Source organism: Eptatretus burgeri, chromosome 15 (genome assembly GCF_056783735.1).
Source record: "Eptatretus burgeri isolate ZD-2024b chromosome 15, Ebu_testis_v1, whole genome shotgun sequence".
In the NCBI taxonomy this organism is placed as follows: Eukaryota; Metazoa; Chordata; class Myxini; order Myxiniformes; family Myxinidae; genus Eptatretus; species Eptatretus burgeri.
In genome coordinates, this window is record NC_140975.1 from 37707964 (window position 1) to 37727627 (window position 19664).

At 42.4% G+C, this 19664-nt stretch overlaps 1 protein-coding gene across 2 annotated transcripts in view; it reads left to right on the forward strand.

Moving 5' to 3' along the window:
* Window positions 1-19664, forward strand: part of LOC147011941 (cytochrome P450 3A24-like) — a 111258-nt gene that overhangs the window by 76789 nt on the left and 14805 nt on the right. For both annotated transcript variants that reach the window (XM_085857720.1, XM_085857721.1), the window contains 2 exons: window positions 2164-2291; window positions 11661-11748. In XM_085857720.1, the coding sequence (XP_085713846.1) occupies window positions 2164-2291; window positions 11661-11748 (216 nt within the window). The remainder of the gene's footprint in view (window positions 1-2163; window positions 2292-11660; window positions 11749-19664) is intronic.

The following is a 19664-nucleotide window of genomic DNA, read 5'->3' on the forward strand; positions in this document are numbered from 1 at the left end:
GACCATACCTAATCCCCCCACCAAGTTTCGTCGAAATCCGTCGAGGAGTTTTTCCGTAATACTGTTCACAAACAAACAAACAAACAGAAAGGGGTGAAAACAGTAACCTCCGATCTTCGATGGCGGAGGTTAACAAACAAACAAACAAACAAACAGAAAGGGGTGAAAACAGTAACCTCCGATCTTCGATAGCGGAGGTAAATTAGCTGTGTGTGTGATAAAGAGAAATGTGAAAAGTAAAAGCATGAAAGGAACAAAAAGCAAAGATGTCGAGTTGAGGACTGATTGATTTCATCAGTACTTCCCAGGTTTCAAATGCAGCAACTGATACAAGCAATTTTAATGTAATTAATTGTCCATTATTCTGGGAAATTTACACATTTCATATGGTTAAGTTCTTCACGAGTGAAGGAGAAATGAACCAAGTGGCCAACATGCTGAAGAGGGGAAAAAAAACTTAGTTTGGTAATCTTTTTGTAACCATGTGTGTTGCAGCTCAAACTAAATGGGCAATGCCATATTTTCCTAAGCATCCTTAATGCGACCAAATAATAACAATCACCCAATAGTATACTGTATTAGAATCTGTTTTGCTTGCTATTGTGATTATTGCAGTTGATACATATTGTCAAGTAAAAGTACAAAAGTATTTTCATTCTTTCAATTTTTCTTTTCATAAGTATGTTGATAGCCGTTATGAGGTAATTTGAAATGGGATGTATTTTGATTATTACTTGAATAGACGAATGTACTGTCCATTTTAATGTTAAGAATTTTTTTTATTGTTAGTGAGTCAGTCACTGCAGTACATTTATTAGTACCCTCCCAATTTCACCTGAGGGGACTATAGATTTGCTCTCTGTCTGTCTGTCCACCTGTGGTTTTTCTGACTTTTTCCGATACCTTTTAACATGTTCAACTGAAACTTAATACGTGGCTTTATTATGAAAAATTACAGAACAAGTTAGAGTTTCAGGGTGTTTCATCAACTTTTCACAGACCTTTTCAAACTTGGAAAATATTACATATTTAGCTACCCTAACTCCACCCCACTGCTTTACACCCATTGGCTGGTAAGCTAGCCTGACTCAACCCCAATAAATTCATGCACTGCCATTGCATGAAGCAGCGCAGTTCGGTATGCCTCAGGCCTGAGTCCCAGTGCAATTGGAATGATCCCAGGTATATCATGTATTATATATGCACATAAGCCATATGCATGTTTTTGCTTCATGTATGTACATTGGGTTATTGTTAATAAGAAATCGGCAAAGACGAGAAACAAGTGGAAAACGGTGGGTTTGAGAGTTTCTTCTTCTTCATTTCGGTTCCGTATCGGCTCGAGCATGCATTAAAAGCAAACAAATTTTTTTATCTCCAGTTTGTTATCGTAGTTGTCTTTATTGGTTTATATTCCGCAAGAAATATCGTAAATGACAATTGTATTTATTTTTATATTGGCAAAAAGACCCACATTGCAATAGAAACCATGGCGGCCTCTATGTGGTGACGTGTTTGACATGAATTCCAAATACGCTGCGTATAGAGTTTCTTCTTTTTCATTTTGGTTCTTTTTTATGTATATACATGTTATCTGCAGAACTAACTTTTTGTTTGTTATTATTTTTATTATTTTCGGCAGTGAACGTGCCATTATACACCACCCAAATAAACGAACATTCATTGGGACCAGTAGGGGACATGTATTGCAAAGCAATTCTCACTCTTGTTATAACATGCTTTGCTTGTTTCAACTGTGCTGTTTCTAATATCTTTGCTGACATTTTTTTCTGCCTCTTTCATATTTAATGTAGAAATTACACCAAACTAATATTGTCTTTTCTTTCAGTCTTATTCAAAACAGAAGGTTCCTTGATTATTTTGTCGAATTTTTCATTGTTTTAAAAATCCTTTCCCCTTACCTGTTTAATTCAAGGACTGTATTGTTTACGTTAATCACTCCATAATGTTCTCCCGAAATAGAAAATGCTTCTTTTCAATGTCATTGAGTGAGTGCTCATTACTTCAGTATCAGATCATATTCACTCTTCAATAAAGAACAGCAAATCAAACTTTGCATTTACTTGATCAATCTTGATGAGAGCTCTCTCATGACTTCTTGTAGTTTTTTATTTTTTCATTATTTCTGTGTTGTGCTGTTAGTTTTGTTTCCAGTGATGGTTCCAGTGTTGCGCTTCTTCAAAATTTCCTTGTTTCCTTCTTCCATTTTACACTTCTTCAACTCCAACTTCCAGAATATGAAGAAGAATCGGAGTAAAGGACAACATCTGGTCAGATACACCTTTGGAACTTTTTGCTTTCACATGCATGACTGAAGCTTTAAATTCTCCATAACCGTTTTGTTATTTTGGGATTTAAGGAAAACCAAAGTTAAAAATTACACACGATGGTGATGTTGCTGATGCCATTTGTATGCCCTCTGGAAACAGCTGGATCACCTCAAGAGATGCACATGAACTTAAACACTTTTCTGTAGCAGCAGCAGCAGCAGTATCCCTTCCAATATTTATGAGCATAGGCATTCTTGAGCAATATTTATGAGCAAGAATATTTAGTATCCCTTCCAATATCTCTTCCAAGAAGAGCACAATGCAGGAAAAACGCCACCAAATTTTCACAAGGCCACATTGAAGTCTTGCATTAGGGAAACGCCAAAGCAATCCCACCAGAATTCCCATTCAATGACATATCTGCCTAGTGACTGACGGTAATTGGGAAAAGTAATTTCTCTTTTCCAGCTGGGTTTTGCCTCATCTAAAGGCTCACTCCACTATATATTGTCGTGTTATGAAAAGATTGTAAAAGATTAATCTTTACTGACCTTTCTTTCCTTGTTCCTTTTCCTTCACTTTTCTTATTTTTTATTTATTTACTCTCCTTCATAAAAATCCCACCATTTAGAATTTAAATTTAATTGTTGAAGGGCTGTTCCAGCATTCATTCCAAGGGCTTTTTTGCATGAAGGATGTGCAGAACACCTGATTGCAAGTTTACATATAACATAATAGCCTCATGCAATAATCATTCAGCTTGTGAAATTGATGCACCCTTTGGTTTTTAGAAGTGACATGAGGCATTCCAAGCAAATTTGAAAGTCTTTCCAATATACTAGTGTGTGGGTCATCCAAAACAAACCACACCGATTATATCTTTAACAATCCATTAAAATGCAGTCCGTCAGAAAATGAGGGGAATTTAATCATTGGACACGTTCATGAAGGGTCTTGCATTAAGCATGTTGCAAGGCTCCTTAACATGAGGAGAGGAACTGTTTATGACCTCAGAAGACATTATCAAGCCACTGGATCAACAAGAGTTATGCCAAGAAGTGGACTTCCTAAGATAATGACTCTCACTCAGGACCAATGCGTTTGCACTACCCATTCATGCAATTGGTTTAAAACTGCTTTGACTGCTACAAACACACTCAATGAACTTCACCGTATAAGTGTCAACACTGTCTTGAGGCGTCACTGTAATGTAGAGATCCATGCTCATTGTGTCCTGTTCATTGTCCAAAACTGGCACCGCAACACATCCAAGTACACTTGCAGTGGTCAAATCAGTACGTCCAATGGATACGGAGGAAACGAACAAGTGATATGTTCAGTGACAAATCCTTAACCTTTTGGCAATGTATAATATCATTTGGCTTAAAGGTCACTGCCACAACCTGTTGTGTGTCTTAGCTCTCTGTCAACCTGCTATGTGTGCTGTGATGTGTGATGGTTAATTACATCATGGAACTTGTATCTAGTCGCTCATTTGTTTTGAAAACTGCTGATGGGCAGATCAGCCGACCATATTGTCTGAAGAATGGTGTTACCCAAGAGTCTGTGCTTGCACCGACTCTCTACAATGTATACACTCACGATATCCCTAAAACAAATGCAAATCGCTATACATACGCTGATGATATCACCTTGGCAGCTCTGGGCTCTTCTTTTGAGCGAGTCGAGACCTTGCTGACTAACTACATTGAAACCTCGCGCCTAAAGCTCAGCATTGGCAAGACAGTGAGATCTGCTTTTCACTTACGAAATCGTGACGCAAAGTGCAAACTTGCCATATCTGCTCATGGTGAACTGATAAAGTTTGAGGCTAGTCCCACCTATCTCAGAATATGCCTTGACAGGAGTTTTACCTTCAAGCTGACCTGATTAAGCTCAGCAAGAGAGTCAACTCTAGAAATGCTCTCATGCAGTATGTTGGCTGGCAGGTGTGAAATTGTGTGCATCTCCCCATGTTTTATGCACATTTGTGCTAGTCCTTGCTTATGCTCCTGCTGAATACTGCTCAGTTATTTGACGAAGAAGTACACACACACATCTCAAGTGGACGTTGCGCCCAACGAGTCCATGCAAATTGTATCAGGCTGCATAAAAGCTCGTGCAACATCTTACCTACCAGTGCTATCTGGTATAGAACAGCCTGACATCCATTGCCTCGGCCACTTGTTCCACATTGTACAAAAATCAGCTGACTTGCATCATCTTTTGCATGATTGTATTCACAAGAATGCCTATGCGTCTCAAGTATTGTTATCCACTGACCAATGCAACACTACCTCTGATCGATTCCGATTTTCTAACTACTGATCACTACAATCAGTCTTTGGACCAAACGATTTGCCACAGATCAATCTCGATGTCAGGTCAGGTATGGGAGCATGTGCCAGAGCAGCGCGTCGCTGCGTCCACTTTCCGCCGGTACTCCAGGGACCTCCGTCTGGCCATCCCCCAGGCAGATGCCAGGCCCATCCCCATCTCCTTGAGATGATGGTCAACATGTTGCAACCATGAGGCACGTGGTCGGCCCACTGGCCTCCTTCACTCATGAGACTCCCTCGCTGAGAGAATCTGGTGAGCAGGATCAGCGTCAGGAAAACGAGCCACATGTCCATACAGCCGCAACTGACGCTCACGGACTATGCAGGTAACAAATCTCATCCGAGTCTCTCTCAGCAACCGCTCGTTGGACACAAAATCCGACCAGCGATAGCCAAGGATTCTCCGAAGAGACCTGGTACCAAAGGAATTAAGTCTCCGTCTCAGATCCTTGGTCAGAGTCCAAGTCTCGCACCCATAGAGCAAGACTGGAAGTACCAAGGACCTGAAGACTCAGACTTTCGTCCTCCCGCACAGGTACCGGCAGCGCCACACCCCATGATCCAGTGAATCCGTGACTCCCCAGGCCCAACCCAGACGTCTATTGACCTCTGACTCGCAGCCAGCAGAGACATGAATATCACTGCCAAGGTAAGTGAATCTCTCCATGACCTCAACATCCTCACCACAAACAGACACAGACAGGACAGCAGCATCCAAGATGTTACTGAAAGCCTGGATATTAGTTTTGACCCAAGAAACCCGTAATCCCAACGGCTCCGACTCCTCATTCAGCACCTTGAGGGCCCCCAAGAGGATGTCTAAAGTCTCCGCAAAGATGACTGCATCATCTGCAAAATCAAGGTCTGAGATCTTGACATTCCCAAACGATGCACCGCAACTTGATCTCTCCGACATCCTCCCTAAAATCCAGTCCATACAAGTGCTGAAAAGTGTGGGGGCAAGTACACATCCCTGACGAACTCCAGTAACAACTGGAAATAAGTTAGAGATGGTACCACCACACTTCACAGCACTCTCAGTACCAGAGTAGAGTTCAGACATCAGATCGATCAGTTTTGGTGGCACCCCACGAAGACCAAGAATCCTCCAGAGGACATCCCGATTCACTGTATCGAACGCTTTACAGAGATCAACATAGGCTGCAAGCAGCCCCTGCCGAAACTCTCGTCTGCGTTCGGTGAGGACACGAAGTGCAAGGATACGGTCAATCGTTGACCTCTTTGGTGTAAAGCCTGACTGCTCTGGACGCTGGTGCTCAAGCAGATGGTGGCGAACCCTATCAAGAATTATCCGAGCAAAGACCTTGCCCGGCACTGAGAGCAGCGTCACCCTTCGGTAGTTGTTGCAGTCTTGGCGATCACCCTTCCCTTTCCAGAGAGGGACAACAAGGCCCCTCTTCCAGTCAGTTGGGATGATGCCTGTGTTCCAGGCAGAGCACAAAACTGCATGCAACGACACGAGTGCAGCATTTCCACCAGCCTTGAGAAGTTCGGCATGGATGCCACAGATCCCTGGAGCTTTGCCCCGTTTCAACTGGTTCACCGCAGCCCGTGTTTCCACAAGCGTAGGTGGACCACAGTTGATTCCAGGGTCAGCAACAGGGATTGTAACACCCTTGACGTCCAACTCGACAGTTGGGGGATCAGCCTGGTACAACCGCTCAAAGTAACCGGCCCAGCGGGCCTTCACTTCAGACTCCTCTGTCAAGAGCCTACCACTCTCTGCTCGAACTGCAGTGCTCCGAGGGATGGGCTTGGATGAACGTAATGCGCGAATTCCCCTGTAAGCAGGACGAGAATCACCTGTCCACAGGTGATGCTCTACCCCCTCACAGATTCCTCGCGCATAGGCCTCCTTGTCCACCCTCAGTGCACATACAGTTTTACGCCTCAGCTCCCTGAACAGCTCAGCTCTGCCATTCAGCCTGGCCCTGCGACTCTGGTCAATGGTATCCAGTGTCCCTTGAGAGACAAAATTCTTCTTTGCCCTGCGGTGAGCTCGATGAGTGAATTTTATTGATGAACCCACATTTTGGCCACCGGGCTGGTACTTACTATGATCACCTCGGGTTTGCCTGAACTGGCTTCTCTCAGGATCAGGGAGATTTACTACTCCCGCCCTTGTCTGATGCAGAGCAATACAGATCGCTGACCACATTATCTATCAATGCACCCTCTCCAACCCCCCGAATGGTTTGCAATCACTTCGCAACATTGATCAACAAACAGTAGAATATTTAGCACATCAAAATTGGTAATTTGCCACATACGAATGATGATGAGTGATGAATCGAGGTTCTCCTGGAAAGGCATGGTGGCCATACAAAGGTCAACAGAAGACACTGAGCGATTTGCATTTATCTGTGAGCTGAAAACCACAAATGTTGGCCTTGGAAGTGTCATGACGTGGGGTGGAATTGCTGAAACATTTTACACCTTACTTGATCTGTATCCATGACAATCTGACGGCAGATGATACATTCTTGAGATCTTCCAGAAACGTGTTGCCTACCCTTCAACAACATGTTCCAGGAATCATTTTTATGCACAAAAATGCTCCTGCTCACAGGGCCATTTGAACAAGAAACATTCTTATCAATGCCTATGTTATTGTCATTACACCCTGGCATGCCATCTCACCCAATTTAAATTCAATTGAACATCTCTGGGATTGCATTGATTGTCACGTTCAAACCTTTCCAAGATAATAACATCCCCTCGATGAGCTGGAACAAGGAGCTGATTTGGGTGTGGAATGCCATTCCTCAGATTGGGATTTCAGTGCTCTTACAGTCAAACAGTCAATGTGACGACAGTGATTGCTGCCAGAGATGGACATACCCAGTATTGAGATTGTTACTTCCATGTTGGATCCATTTTTGAACCATTAGCCACAATGCAGAATAACATGATGCAGTCACAATGTGATGGGCATGTGCAGGCTCTCCATATTTTCTCAAATACCAGGATGCTGAATAAAAAGTAGGTGTGTGAAAATCTTTAATGTCGATGGTATGGGTTCCACCTAGGCCACAGGCTGCTGGAGGTATCCAGACACTCTCTTGTGCATTCTTACCCATTTTAGGCAAAAAAAATGCATGTTTCAAACCCTTAATATTTATTGGTGTAAATTAAGAAATGTTATAGCATGTTGACAATACATTTATATTATTCACTCAATACAAGTAAGAATCATGTATTTTTAACTTAGCAAGTGTATGTGATCTTGTACGTGTGTGTGTGTGTGTGTGTGTGTGTGTGTATGTGTGTGTGTGTGTATGTGTGTGTGTGTGTGTGTGTGTGTGTGTGTGTGTGTGTGTGTGTGTGTGTGTGTGTGTGTGTGTGTGTGTGTGTGTGTGTGTGTGTGTGTGTGTGTGTGTGTGTGTGTGTGTGTGTGTGTGTGTGTATATATATATATATATATATATATATATATATATATATATATATATATATATATATATATATATATATATATATATATATATATATATATATATATATATATATATGTTATTGTGGTTCTTGGAACCGCATGCATCCAACATATAGTGGTCCCAAGACAGTTATTCCAACATATAGTGGTCCCAAGACAGTTATTCCATTAATATACGTTTAGATAGTCCCTTCCCTTTTGTCTCGCGGGACAAAGGGATGTGTGTTGCAGGGATCTCACAGGTAGGTTTGCTTACATCACTAACTTCATTTCTACTCTTCTACTTTTCTGCTTATTTCTGAGCTAAATCTGAATTTGGCTCCTCGCGGACGCCAACAGGTGCAGCACGTGCACGGCTGGGGGGGGGGGGGGAATAGAAAGGCCGCAACGGCACCGCATGAGCATCAACAGCACAGAGTTCCCGTCCTCAAACGATCCCTCAACCCAACTTTTGCGGCGAGTTATACGGTATGCTCAGCAACTCGAGATTATCGACTCGAGCTTCCAATGATCTGGGATGAGATTGCCGGTTGCTTTGAAAAGGCATATGAATGAATAACTCTTAAAGAGGCTGCACGGATGGTGTTTTTCACAACACAGAAGCAAATGACCCCAATATCGGCGAGAGCGTGGCTAGTAGCTTAATGCCAATAGCTACATCGTCAGAGGCCAACAATAGAAAAACAACAACCACGCCATGATGTATGGGACACACTTGTGCACGATACACGCGGCGTGTTCCTTTCGACACATTCCTGGGTTTCATTTCTCGGCATTCTCTTTTCCCTCCATTTCTCCATCTGACACATATCTATATCCTTTTCATTCCAAACCTCCATATAATTATATAACCGATCATTTCCCCTCAATCTCTGACACATATCGTAGTCCAGTCGCTTAGGGTAAAAAACATTTACTGACTGGACAAAAGCACCAAACTTGGTACAGGACTTCTATATGATGTACGAAACAATTCTGGAAGGGGGGGGGCAAGCACAAAAATTGCATTGGCAGCTTTCATGGGCCTTCGAATTTTCATGTTTAGCCACGCCCAAAAATGCTCCTATTGTTGCGGAGGAACCACTGGAATGCGGACAAAATGGTGGCACTGGCAGCAGTAAGTGTGTTTTTAATTTGTAATCTGCTCGGAAATTTGTGTTTTCAGTCATTTGTTCTCATTGATATGACAAACAAAGCATACTACTAATTAAGTGAGAGATAATAGGCATCATGTGTGATATTGTGGAGTGAATTTTGAGATGATTGGAGAATAAAATCGATCGTCCATTGCTGATCCGGTTTGACCTTGGAGGAAGATGATCGATCAATCGTCATCGATGATGATAAGGCCAGGAGGGCTGGGTTGGCTTGCCTTCATTTTTGTGTTCAATCAGATGAGAGAGAACATAAGCCTTTTTATGTAGTTGAATGTTTTATGATGGGGATAATTCTCAGCAGGAGGGGAGGGGTGTAGTAAAGAAGGGCAAGAAGCCAAAAAAGGGCAAGAAGGGGAGTGATCCCCACGACACAGAGTGTGCCAGTGCGGAGACCTTTTTTGAAGTCTTTTTCTAATTACCTGGCCTATAAATATGCCACAGAGTTGAAACTTCCATCAAATAAAAGTTATCCTAGACCTTTATTTAGCTGTAAAACAGCTTTTTATGATCGCCTATTTATTCCTGAGAGGGAGCAGCAATCCTATTGTCATGCCCTGAGGGCCCAATCAAAACAGAAAGTGTACCAGTGCTGAGACTCTTTTAATTTGACATGACCTTATCCATTTGCTGATTTTATCACTTTTGACCATTTTGTGAATGATTATTATCGAATCTAATGGCGAAGCAATGTTTTATGAAAAGTCAGTTCTGCGCATATACAAATACAATCAATCATAATAAATAACAAGCATGGTGATTTCAAATAGTGTGTAAATTTTGTGCTCTAATTTTTATCCCAACTTTTGATTTTTTTTCAATTCTACTTGAAAGTGTGACTTTAAATAATTTCAGGTAGGTTATAAATACTATAATTTCAATTGTACCAAGTTAATTCCTATATTTTTTCAAAAATTTCTACATTTTTGTGTCGGGGAGTCTAACCTGATGACGAAATCAGCCTGTTGGCATAATTAGGGCTTCCTGGATGTATATTTTGACAATATCCTAATTTAGTCCCAATAGGTACAGATACAGACGACTCCTTTATTATAACTCTTCTTATTTCCAGGTCACGCGCCGGGTTGATTGGGACCTTTGTGTCGTGTGCCAGTCACTATCTGCAGAGGAATGACGTTGTCCCCTCGATTCCAACTCATGGGATAGAAATGGTGCAGCATACACCAATTTCCTTCAGAACGTTGGGCTGTTCCAGGAAATGAATGCACTTCCCATCAATGTGGGGTATGGTAGTTCTGGGACAGCAGAGTGTTTCATCCGAAACAAGGCTCGTTGGCACAAATCTTGCCATGAAAAATTCGATTTGGCGAATGATCCGATTTGTGGTTTCCCATATGCGTCTCGCGAGGGGACTGGAAGAGGAACCTACTGTCGCCGAGATTCGACTATTCATCCCGATCTCAGGGGTCGTACCTTGTTTGTATGGGGTACAATAACCCATCTTTACCCAATGTCACTTACGTTGATCAGGTCCCGGCCCATTTAACTTGAGAGAATTGATCCAGGACATGGTACGAAAGTGGGAAAACTGGGGGCTTATGCAGGTTTGTAATGTGATTTGAAGATATTTTGCCATTTCCGTTGTATATAAAACATAGATGAAACATATTGCATAATTTGTGACAGCGTATTTAGATACAGCGATGCATCTTCTCCGAAAATATAGTAATGTCATTTTTGACCTTGACTTTGACCTTCATGGGTGACCTCGACTTGGGCCCCCCTTCTGAAAATGCAGGTTATGGTCTAAGTATGCTGTGTAGCAAGTTTATTGCCGGTATCTAGTAGGTAAAGGTTTTGGCGAGATTTTTACGGTCCTGACCATTCCCATGGTACTAACGTGGGAAAACCAGCTTTTTATGCCACTTAGTAATATGATTTGAATATATTTTGACTTTACTGATGCGTATAGAATGCAAATGAGGGCGACTAACTGATTTGTAACAGAGTATTTTGATAGAGCGAGGCGTGCTCTCTGGAAATACAGAAAGTCATTTTTGACCTTGACCTTCATGGGTGACCTTGACCTTGGCTCCCCTTCCAAAATTAGATCTTATTGGCCAAGGAAGTTGTGTACCAAATTTGGTGCTTTTGTCCAGTCAGTAAATGTTTTGTCGAATTTCTACCTTAAGCGACCGGACTATATGTGTAACTTTTTTCGAAGCTTTATGAATAAATGTATACAAATGTCTCTGTCTCTGTCTTTCTCTACCAGTGGTAGTGTTTCGATCCATGTATGGATCTTGCTTCCCCACTTGTGTTCAACCCTTTTATCTCACTGTGATTAAGCTGATGATGGCTGTTCTACATTGTGTGATTCATCTCTGTGATATAAGAATGAGATGATAGATTGAATTAAATTTTAAAGGTTGCTGAGTAAATGCCAATCTTGTTCCAGGACCGAGTTGACTTCCTCCAGATGATGATTGATGCTCAAATTTCTGAAACTGTTAAGGGTGAGCAGGGAACTGTCATGCCTGACAAATGTAAGTGTTCCCCCCCCCTCCCCCTTCCCTCACAATGTAGAACGTGGATATATTCTACAGACTAAAGCTTAATTTTCTTTCATATTTTTCTTGTCAAATAAAATTCACCTTTTATAATCGTATATTTTCATAAAATAAGAATAGATTGGTGTTCAAAATGTCTCTTGGCATCACCTTACCTCACCAACCGTAATTTTCTCATGAGAAGATATGGTGTCAGTCATCCTTCCATATCTGCACCTCCTTCCACACCCTGATTCTGCCATCCCCCACCACTGACATATCCTGTCCCACCACATTTTCACCTTTTTATTTGTTCAAATGAAACATATGTAGCCTGTCTAATCCATCTTTGCAAATATGTTGGATGATCATTTATCGCAGATTCCAAAATAGTCATAGAGAAAACTCACTGAAGGAAATAACTGCGAGAGAGAAAAGGAGCGGAGGTGAATAAAATGGACCAGCTGCATTCTTGTTTGTCAAAAGGGAATGCAGATTTTCAGGTTGCATGAGCTGTGCGTGGCCAGTGTTTTGAACACAAATGTTTCCTTATTGAATTGAGACCTGCAAAAGGAAAAGGCGATTTTGCTTCCCGAAAAGCATCTGTTTTTAAATGGAAACAAGTACAATATCTCACAAAACCTAAGGTTCTTCTATCGATATCCAATGGTCAGGTCGGTGGGTGAAGTTCAAACTTGTGTTAATTTTAAAGATGCAGCAGAAGCAATACACAAATCGCACCGGCACGTCATTCAACACAACAAAGAAAATGAGGACTCGCTCTTATTATCTCCCCCTCCAATAACTCATTCTCTTTACCATCTATACAGACTCAATCTCAGAACATTTGTGAAAATCTCTCCCTCTACAAACCACTTGTAAATACTGGATTGTTCGATGTGTCACTAGAAATGGCTCATTAACACAAAATGTTTCAATATTTATGGAAGTAACCAGAATTTCCCAAACGCTCGCAATCTTTCCACAGATTAAAATCCAACAATATTAATACTGGTCACCTTTTTACTTGACTCAACTTTTATAATTAACATCTCATCTCAACAAACAATGCTCAAACCTCAGTATGTCGGCAGGTGATTAAAATATATATTACTCCTTGATATTTGAATTACAGCAAATGAAACTGTTTGCTCAAGTTTGTTTTTCTTCCCAATTTAAGATCCAAATTGATGAGCATCTTCTGCAATTGTTAAAACTGAGACCAAACAAAGCACTGTATTTGTTTTCTAATGACAGATCCTTGGAAGTAGGTTGGAAATTCCATTTTATAAAAATAAAATATTTTGTTGGCAAGAATATACAGGATAAGAAATAAATTGATTGATATTAAATTTAATAACAGAACCTTTTGTTGATCAATATGTGAGAGCTCTGATGACAAAATGAGAGATTCTGAAAAAATGAGAAATCACTTTCAATTACTGAGATTCCTAAGTCTCCAGAAAATACACCTTAAAGCAAGAAAAAGAGCAATCATAGATTGCAGACCCTTTCCAGGACTGGCTTTGTGTGGTGTATTTAGTGTGGCGTTTGTGTACTGGTGTGTCATATAATTAAGACATAATTAGAATTTACACTTTAAAACCGATGGCAGTAATGTCCGGATACCAAGACGTCCCGCTTTAATGCAACCCCACTTTGAACAGACACCCGATCCTGACCCATGACGTTTTTTAATTATTTTTCATTATTCAATTGAATTTAGAATGAGATAAAAATATATTCAATTCAAATCAAATGGAAGCCCAAATAGGTTCAGTCCTGCATTGGAGTAATCAGAAGGATCCCGAACAAGCAAAAAGCAAAGATGAAGTCATCAGGAGGAACCTGGATAGGATTCACATTTCAGCTGCTTCTTCTCTACCCTTAAACCCATCCAGGCACAGTCAAGTGAGCCTTATTCAAAACAACAACAAAAAAACATTCTGTCTGCCAGACCATGCATCTGATAAAGTTGAAATTTAAAACATTTATTCACCATCCCCACTAGATCTTAAATGTGAAGTTTCACGTTGATCAATGAAGTGGTTCCAGAGAAAACATGATTTAATATTTTTCTTCATCCAATGTGGCTACCAAACCATGTGACATCAATTATTCCTTAACAAACTTGTACACCCATGGTGTGAGGAACATTTGTGTGAAGTTTCCCCTTGACCCATCCAGCCGTTCTGGAGAAGATTTTCATAGGTATTTTTTTTTGTACACACTGTCGAGGCTTGTATGAGAGTTAACACACATAACGTACAAGGGAAGCAGGAGACAAGAGGGGTGGGAGAGGGAAGGAAAAAAACAATGGGGAACAGATATGAGGAGATATATAGAAGGGAGAGGGATGGGGCGGGGGTACACAGGGTAAACAAGATGGACACCACAGGGACTTTCAGGTCCTTATACGACGGACTTTCAGGAAGGAAAGCAGGGAATTTGAAGGAGGTGGGTTTGGGGTGGATGAACGGGGGTAAAAAAGATCATGGTTTTGGGTGGTGGAAGATAATAGACTGTGGTGAACAGCTGTTTTGAAGACCTGGAGAGAAGAGTGGGATTGAAGAGAGTGTCGGAAAAAGAGGAATGAAAGAGTGAAGGTGAGCAGTGATTCTTGATTTTGGTAGTTTTACCAGATGGAGATTGCTGGCGGACCTTGAGCGCCCTGCGGAAATATGGAGGGGGACATCGTGGATAGAGCAGGGGAGCGAGGCTGGAGAGGAGATGTTAGAAGACAGAAATACCACCGACCTGCCTGCGGTGAGAGAGTGATGACCCAAAGACTCAGCCTCATCGTGGGAGCTACCAATGATCCCCAATGCCTTGTTTTCCACAGCCTGAAGCCGAGAAAGTTGAGAGGCAGGAGCACCAGCCCAGAGAGAAGAGCAGAACTCCATCAGGCTGTGGATAAAAGCTTTGTTTGTGGTAAGGAGCTCAGGTGTGCCAAGGAAGGAATCTAATATGGTTTTAGGGTAAATCCAATATGGCTGCCAAACCATGTGACCTATGGCATCATATGTGTGAACCTTTTGTTCCTCATGAGTAGGCAGTAATGCGTGTAAAATTTCACTTCGATCTGTTCAGCCACTTCAGAGAAGAAGATTTTTGAAGGTTTTTTTTTTTAACAATATGGATGCCAAATGATGTGACCGATGACATCATTTTTTCTCTGTGGACCGTTTTATCCCTAGATGACCCTCAAAAAGTTTCATGCTGATTAGATGTAGCGTTCTACATCTGCAATGACATCATAAGAAAGGCACTTATGACATCATTTTTTAAAATCACCATTAATCCACATGAGGAGTACTTGCCATGTTTCAATATGTTCCTTGGTGCGGTTTCAGAGATACAGAGGTCCAAAGTTTTTCCATTTTTCTAACATGGCTGCCACACCATGTGACCTATGATGCCATAATTATCATTAAAACATTCTACATGAGTAGTCACACCAATGGTGAGAATTTCGTCGCGATCTGACAAGCGGTTGCGGAAAAAAAACACAACAGTTCAGTGCGGACAAACAAACAGACAGATAGACAAACAGACCCAAACGCAATACCCTGTCCTTCAGCAAGGGTAATAATACCAAATATATTGTGAAGAAAATGCCTTCTCGGGTTAAGGGTGGATAAACATCTTGATCAATGTCAGAATTGTCGTCTTGTAATTAATCTTCTATCTATTGTTACGGAGCAGTATATTCATTTAATTGTGCTTGGAAAAAGTTACCTTTGCTGTTAAATTTCCTGTGAAGTAACAACTACAACTTGAAAAAGGAAGAAGAGATAAGGAGGAGGACAAGGGGAGCAATAAGCCATCGACATGATCTCTTGATCTGTCACGCTGTGTTTCAAGAGGTAGAGGTACATATCATTTTAAAACAGACATACCCAGTGAAAGAAGAATTGGGGTCTACTGTGTGCAAACAGAGAAAGGCTCAGTGACTCACCTATTCTCTGCAACACTATATATAAATGCAAGTTGGATGATTGTGTCTGAATGGGGTAAACATCATAACTACAGCACATACAATGCTGACTGATACCTCATTTAAGAGCTCTTTAGTCTGGCCAGTGTATGTAGAGATTTACAAATATCGATGTTCATGCAATTTTGAGTTCTATTCATTTTTGTTGCACACGTGGTGTATATTGTTGCGAATTCGCGCCCGCCGGCGTGCAATCGGCCACGTGACACAAATCGCGGCACGTCGCCCACCGGACGGACAATTCTGTCGTGACCCTCTCGGACTAAAGGCCCAGTCACACCTTGACGTCACAGCCAGCAATGGCAACGTATTAAAATGTATGTAAAACGCTGGCTTATGTTGAACTTTTGATGTTTTTTTTTAAAAGATTCGGACGTATTCATAACGACTTTGTCTTATGCGCAACATATCAGTCATGGACACAGAACGTTTCGTTGTGTTATATATAACTTATACCAACGAATGCTGAACCTGTTGTCGGCGTTCACAACCTATGCCCAACGATAGTTTAACTTAGGCATAGCGCGCTGCAGGTATCGCCGACGATGACATGGCGTAGCCTATTAAAAGGCTGCCGCACAATGATTCAAATCATAACCGCCACAGAAATGGAAGTGTCAACATCGCAGTCACACCTTGGCGATCTTGCCAGCGTATTCCGACCTCTGAAAAATGCGTCTAAAACGTTGGCACACGTCGAATACGGTATGGGTAAGTTTGGTATGCGTGAATAGAACGCTAAAGTACGCTATCATACGTCGTAGTAAGTGGAGTACGTTTTGTAATTTTAAACATGTTGAAAATTTTACGACGTACTTGCCGTATGACACACGCTCCGCATGCGATGGGAATAAGTTGTACGCACGATATGCGATCGTTGACACACATCGACACACGTTACTTGAAAGGTACTCATAAGTCGAAACACGTCAAGGTAATGGTTAGCGTCAGTGTTCCAGACTCCCGTTTTTTTTTTTTCTTCGGTATGACGGTGTTCAGTGTACAGTGCGGTTATGATTTAATTCGTTGAGTGGCAGCCTATTAATTATATTATAACCGCACTAGAAATCAAAGTGTCAAATTACCATCATACCGAAGGAAGGAAGAAAAAAAATAAAATAAATAAAACCAGGGAGTCTGGAACACTGACGCCAACCATTACCTAGATGTGTTTCGACTTATGAGCACCTTGCAAGTGACGTGTGTCGATGTGTGTCACCGATCGCGTAACGTGAGTACAACACGTTACTCATAGGTTAGAAATAAGTTTCGGGTACGCTAAACATTACCTCGACGTGTTTCGACTTATGAGTAACTTACAAGTAACGTGTATCGACGTGTGTCAACGATCGCGTGACGTGCCTACAACTTATGGCCAGCGTTATGCGGAACGTGTGAGTCATACGCTGGCATAAGTCTGAAAATTTCAAGCATGGAAAATTTGAGGACAACCGAAAAGTACAATGTTTAAAGCCAGCATACAACGACGTATGGCAGTGTTTTTCAGCGTGCTCTCAATGTTATCAAAACTTACCCATAACGTATTCGACGTGTACCAGCGTTTGACAAATTTTCAAAAAAAAATCGGCATAAGCTGGCTAAAACGTCAAGGTGTGACTGGGCCTTAACGCCGGGAGCTAGTCACGGGTGGGCCTTTCAGCCTCACCACGATCGTGCCAATCGGCCACCCGCGTGGGATAGGGTTGTTCGCCAAACTCGACCTACCTAAGTACCCACGCGGATGGTAAACCGGGCGATCGAACCTCGCCGCAGGTCGACTCCGGATATGAGCCGCTTAAGCGGTCCGTTCCGTACTATCGGGATAACTGTGCGGTGTTATCGTCGGTCTCGACGGTTCCGATTAATTATCGGGCGTATTAAGCCCACGACGAACCCGTTACATGAAGCAAGATGGAGATTCAAACGAAGGAAATGACGCAGCGAAACGGGGAACAATTCAACATGCAAGCACTTTGTTCACATCGACACAGAGCACACATATAGCAATTAAAACAATTAAGCCCAATAAGCAAATGTAATACGAAAAACATTAAGCAACGACGACGCAGAGCTACAACCGACTAAGACCGACACACGGCAACACTTAAACAGTTTTACTTCACCAGACTGGCGCCACACACACACGTTTACACAGAACCCAAAAGAAATGGAAGTCGCGACTTCCCTGAGCGTGTCGAGTCCGTCGACGTGGTCCCGCCTGGCCGCGACTCCGTGCCCGAGCGTGGTAGGCGAGGCCTCTCCCGCGTGCCTCGCGCCGGTACGTGTTGGCCACTCGACGCCACGGACCGAGAGTTCGGCGCTATCCCAGCGCGGATAGAGGGGGGGAAACATGGATGGCCAAAGTCGGGAGAGGAAAATGGCGGACGCTCCTTCCCGCCAGCGGGGTCTTACAACTGCCCCACAAAAGACCCGGCCAGCGGCCACCAGGACGAGCGAGCCGGAAGACGAGAGCAACCACGAAGCAAGAGCATCCACCAAGCAAGAGCATCTACCAAGCAAGAGCATCGACCAAGCAAGAGCATCTGCCAAACTACTTCCCCAGTCTCCGACTTTTATATCCCGGAGCTCCGCCCTGTTGCTCCGCCCCGTTCTTTGCTCCACCCCCCCCCCCTTCGAGGCGCTTCGAGAAAGGTCTCGAAGAGGGGCGTTCCTCCCTGGCCGCGTCACACCGTGCATCCACCAATCGGGGGCCAGCTGCCCTCCCCTCGCTTCTCTCCCCTCACACCAAGTGCGGAGAAGAATGGCGCGAAAAGCCCACCGAGCGTCCTCGTTGGTTTTTATTTGAAATAAAAGATAGAGAAAGAAAAACGACTGACTCAAAGCGTCGCAGCCCGAATGAATCACATTTATTCCCTCTAAACAACGGGTTTGGGGCTATCTACACATGTACTTTACAGAGATATCTCACCTACGGGACCTGAATGGTGTTTGCGAATTTCCACAGCCGTAACAATATGATCAGTCGTTGGTTTGTACATTGTTGAAGTGAAATTACATTCGTCATTTACAATTATACATTTACACACTCGTACAATGTACCTTCTCCCCCTTTCCCTCCCTCCTTTCCTCTTCAAACCTGTTTAAAAACTATGCTTTGAGGACAAACCCCAAGCCCACCTCCTTCAAATTCCCTGCTTTCCTTCCTGAAAGTCCCTGTAATGTCCATCTTGTATTCCCCATGTCCCCCACCCCATTCCTCTCCCTTCCACAGATCTCCTAATGTCTCTGTTCCCCACTGTTTTGTCCTTCCCACTCCTGCCCCTCTTGTCTCATGCCCCCCTTGCTGTGCATTGTGTGTTCGCTCTCATACGAGCCTCGACAAGATATACAAAAAAATAATTATAACGGTTGTTCCCATTTCCATGTACATGTAAGAAAGATTTGAGCTCTGTTGCATCGATCCTAAGTTGGAGATTGGTTTCTTCAACATCAGAGATTGGGGTTTCTTTGAAGTAAACATATAGTATCTCTCACGATACGAATAATATAACCACAAACTATTCAGTCAATATATAATTACCTTTCTCTCGATTTACTTTACCAAAAAACCTCAGCAGTATTCACAGTTTTTCATGCACATGTAAGTTATACAAAAGAACATGCTCACATGGTGGCATTGCCTTGTGTGAGCAGAAGCAGGAACTTTCACAAAGTGTCGGTCTATCTATCTGTCTGTCCTGTCTATCTCTCTGTCTGTCTATCTATCTAACTATTGGGTCGCCGAAATAGGTGACCCTTATTGTCAGTAATTCTGTCTGTTTGTTTGGATGTTTGTTCGTTTGTCATCAGCATAATTGGTAGTAAACGTGGGCGGATTTTGACCAAACTCGGGTGGTAGGTACATCTTATGACCTAGTGCTTTGGAAATTGTGATGGTTGCTAGGGACGCTTTGGT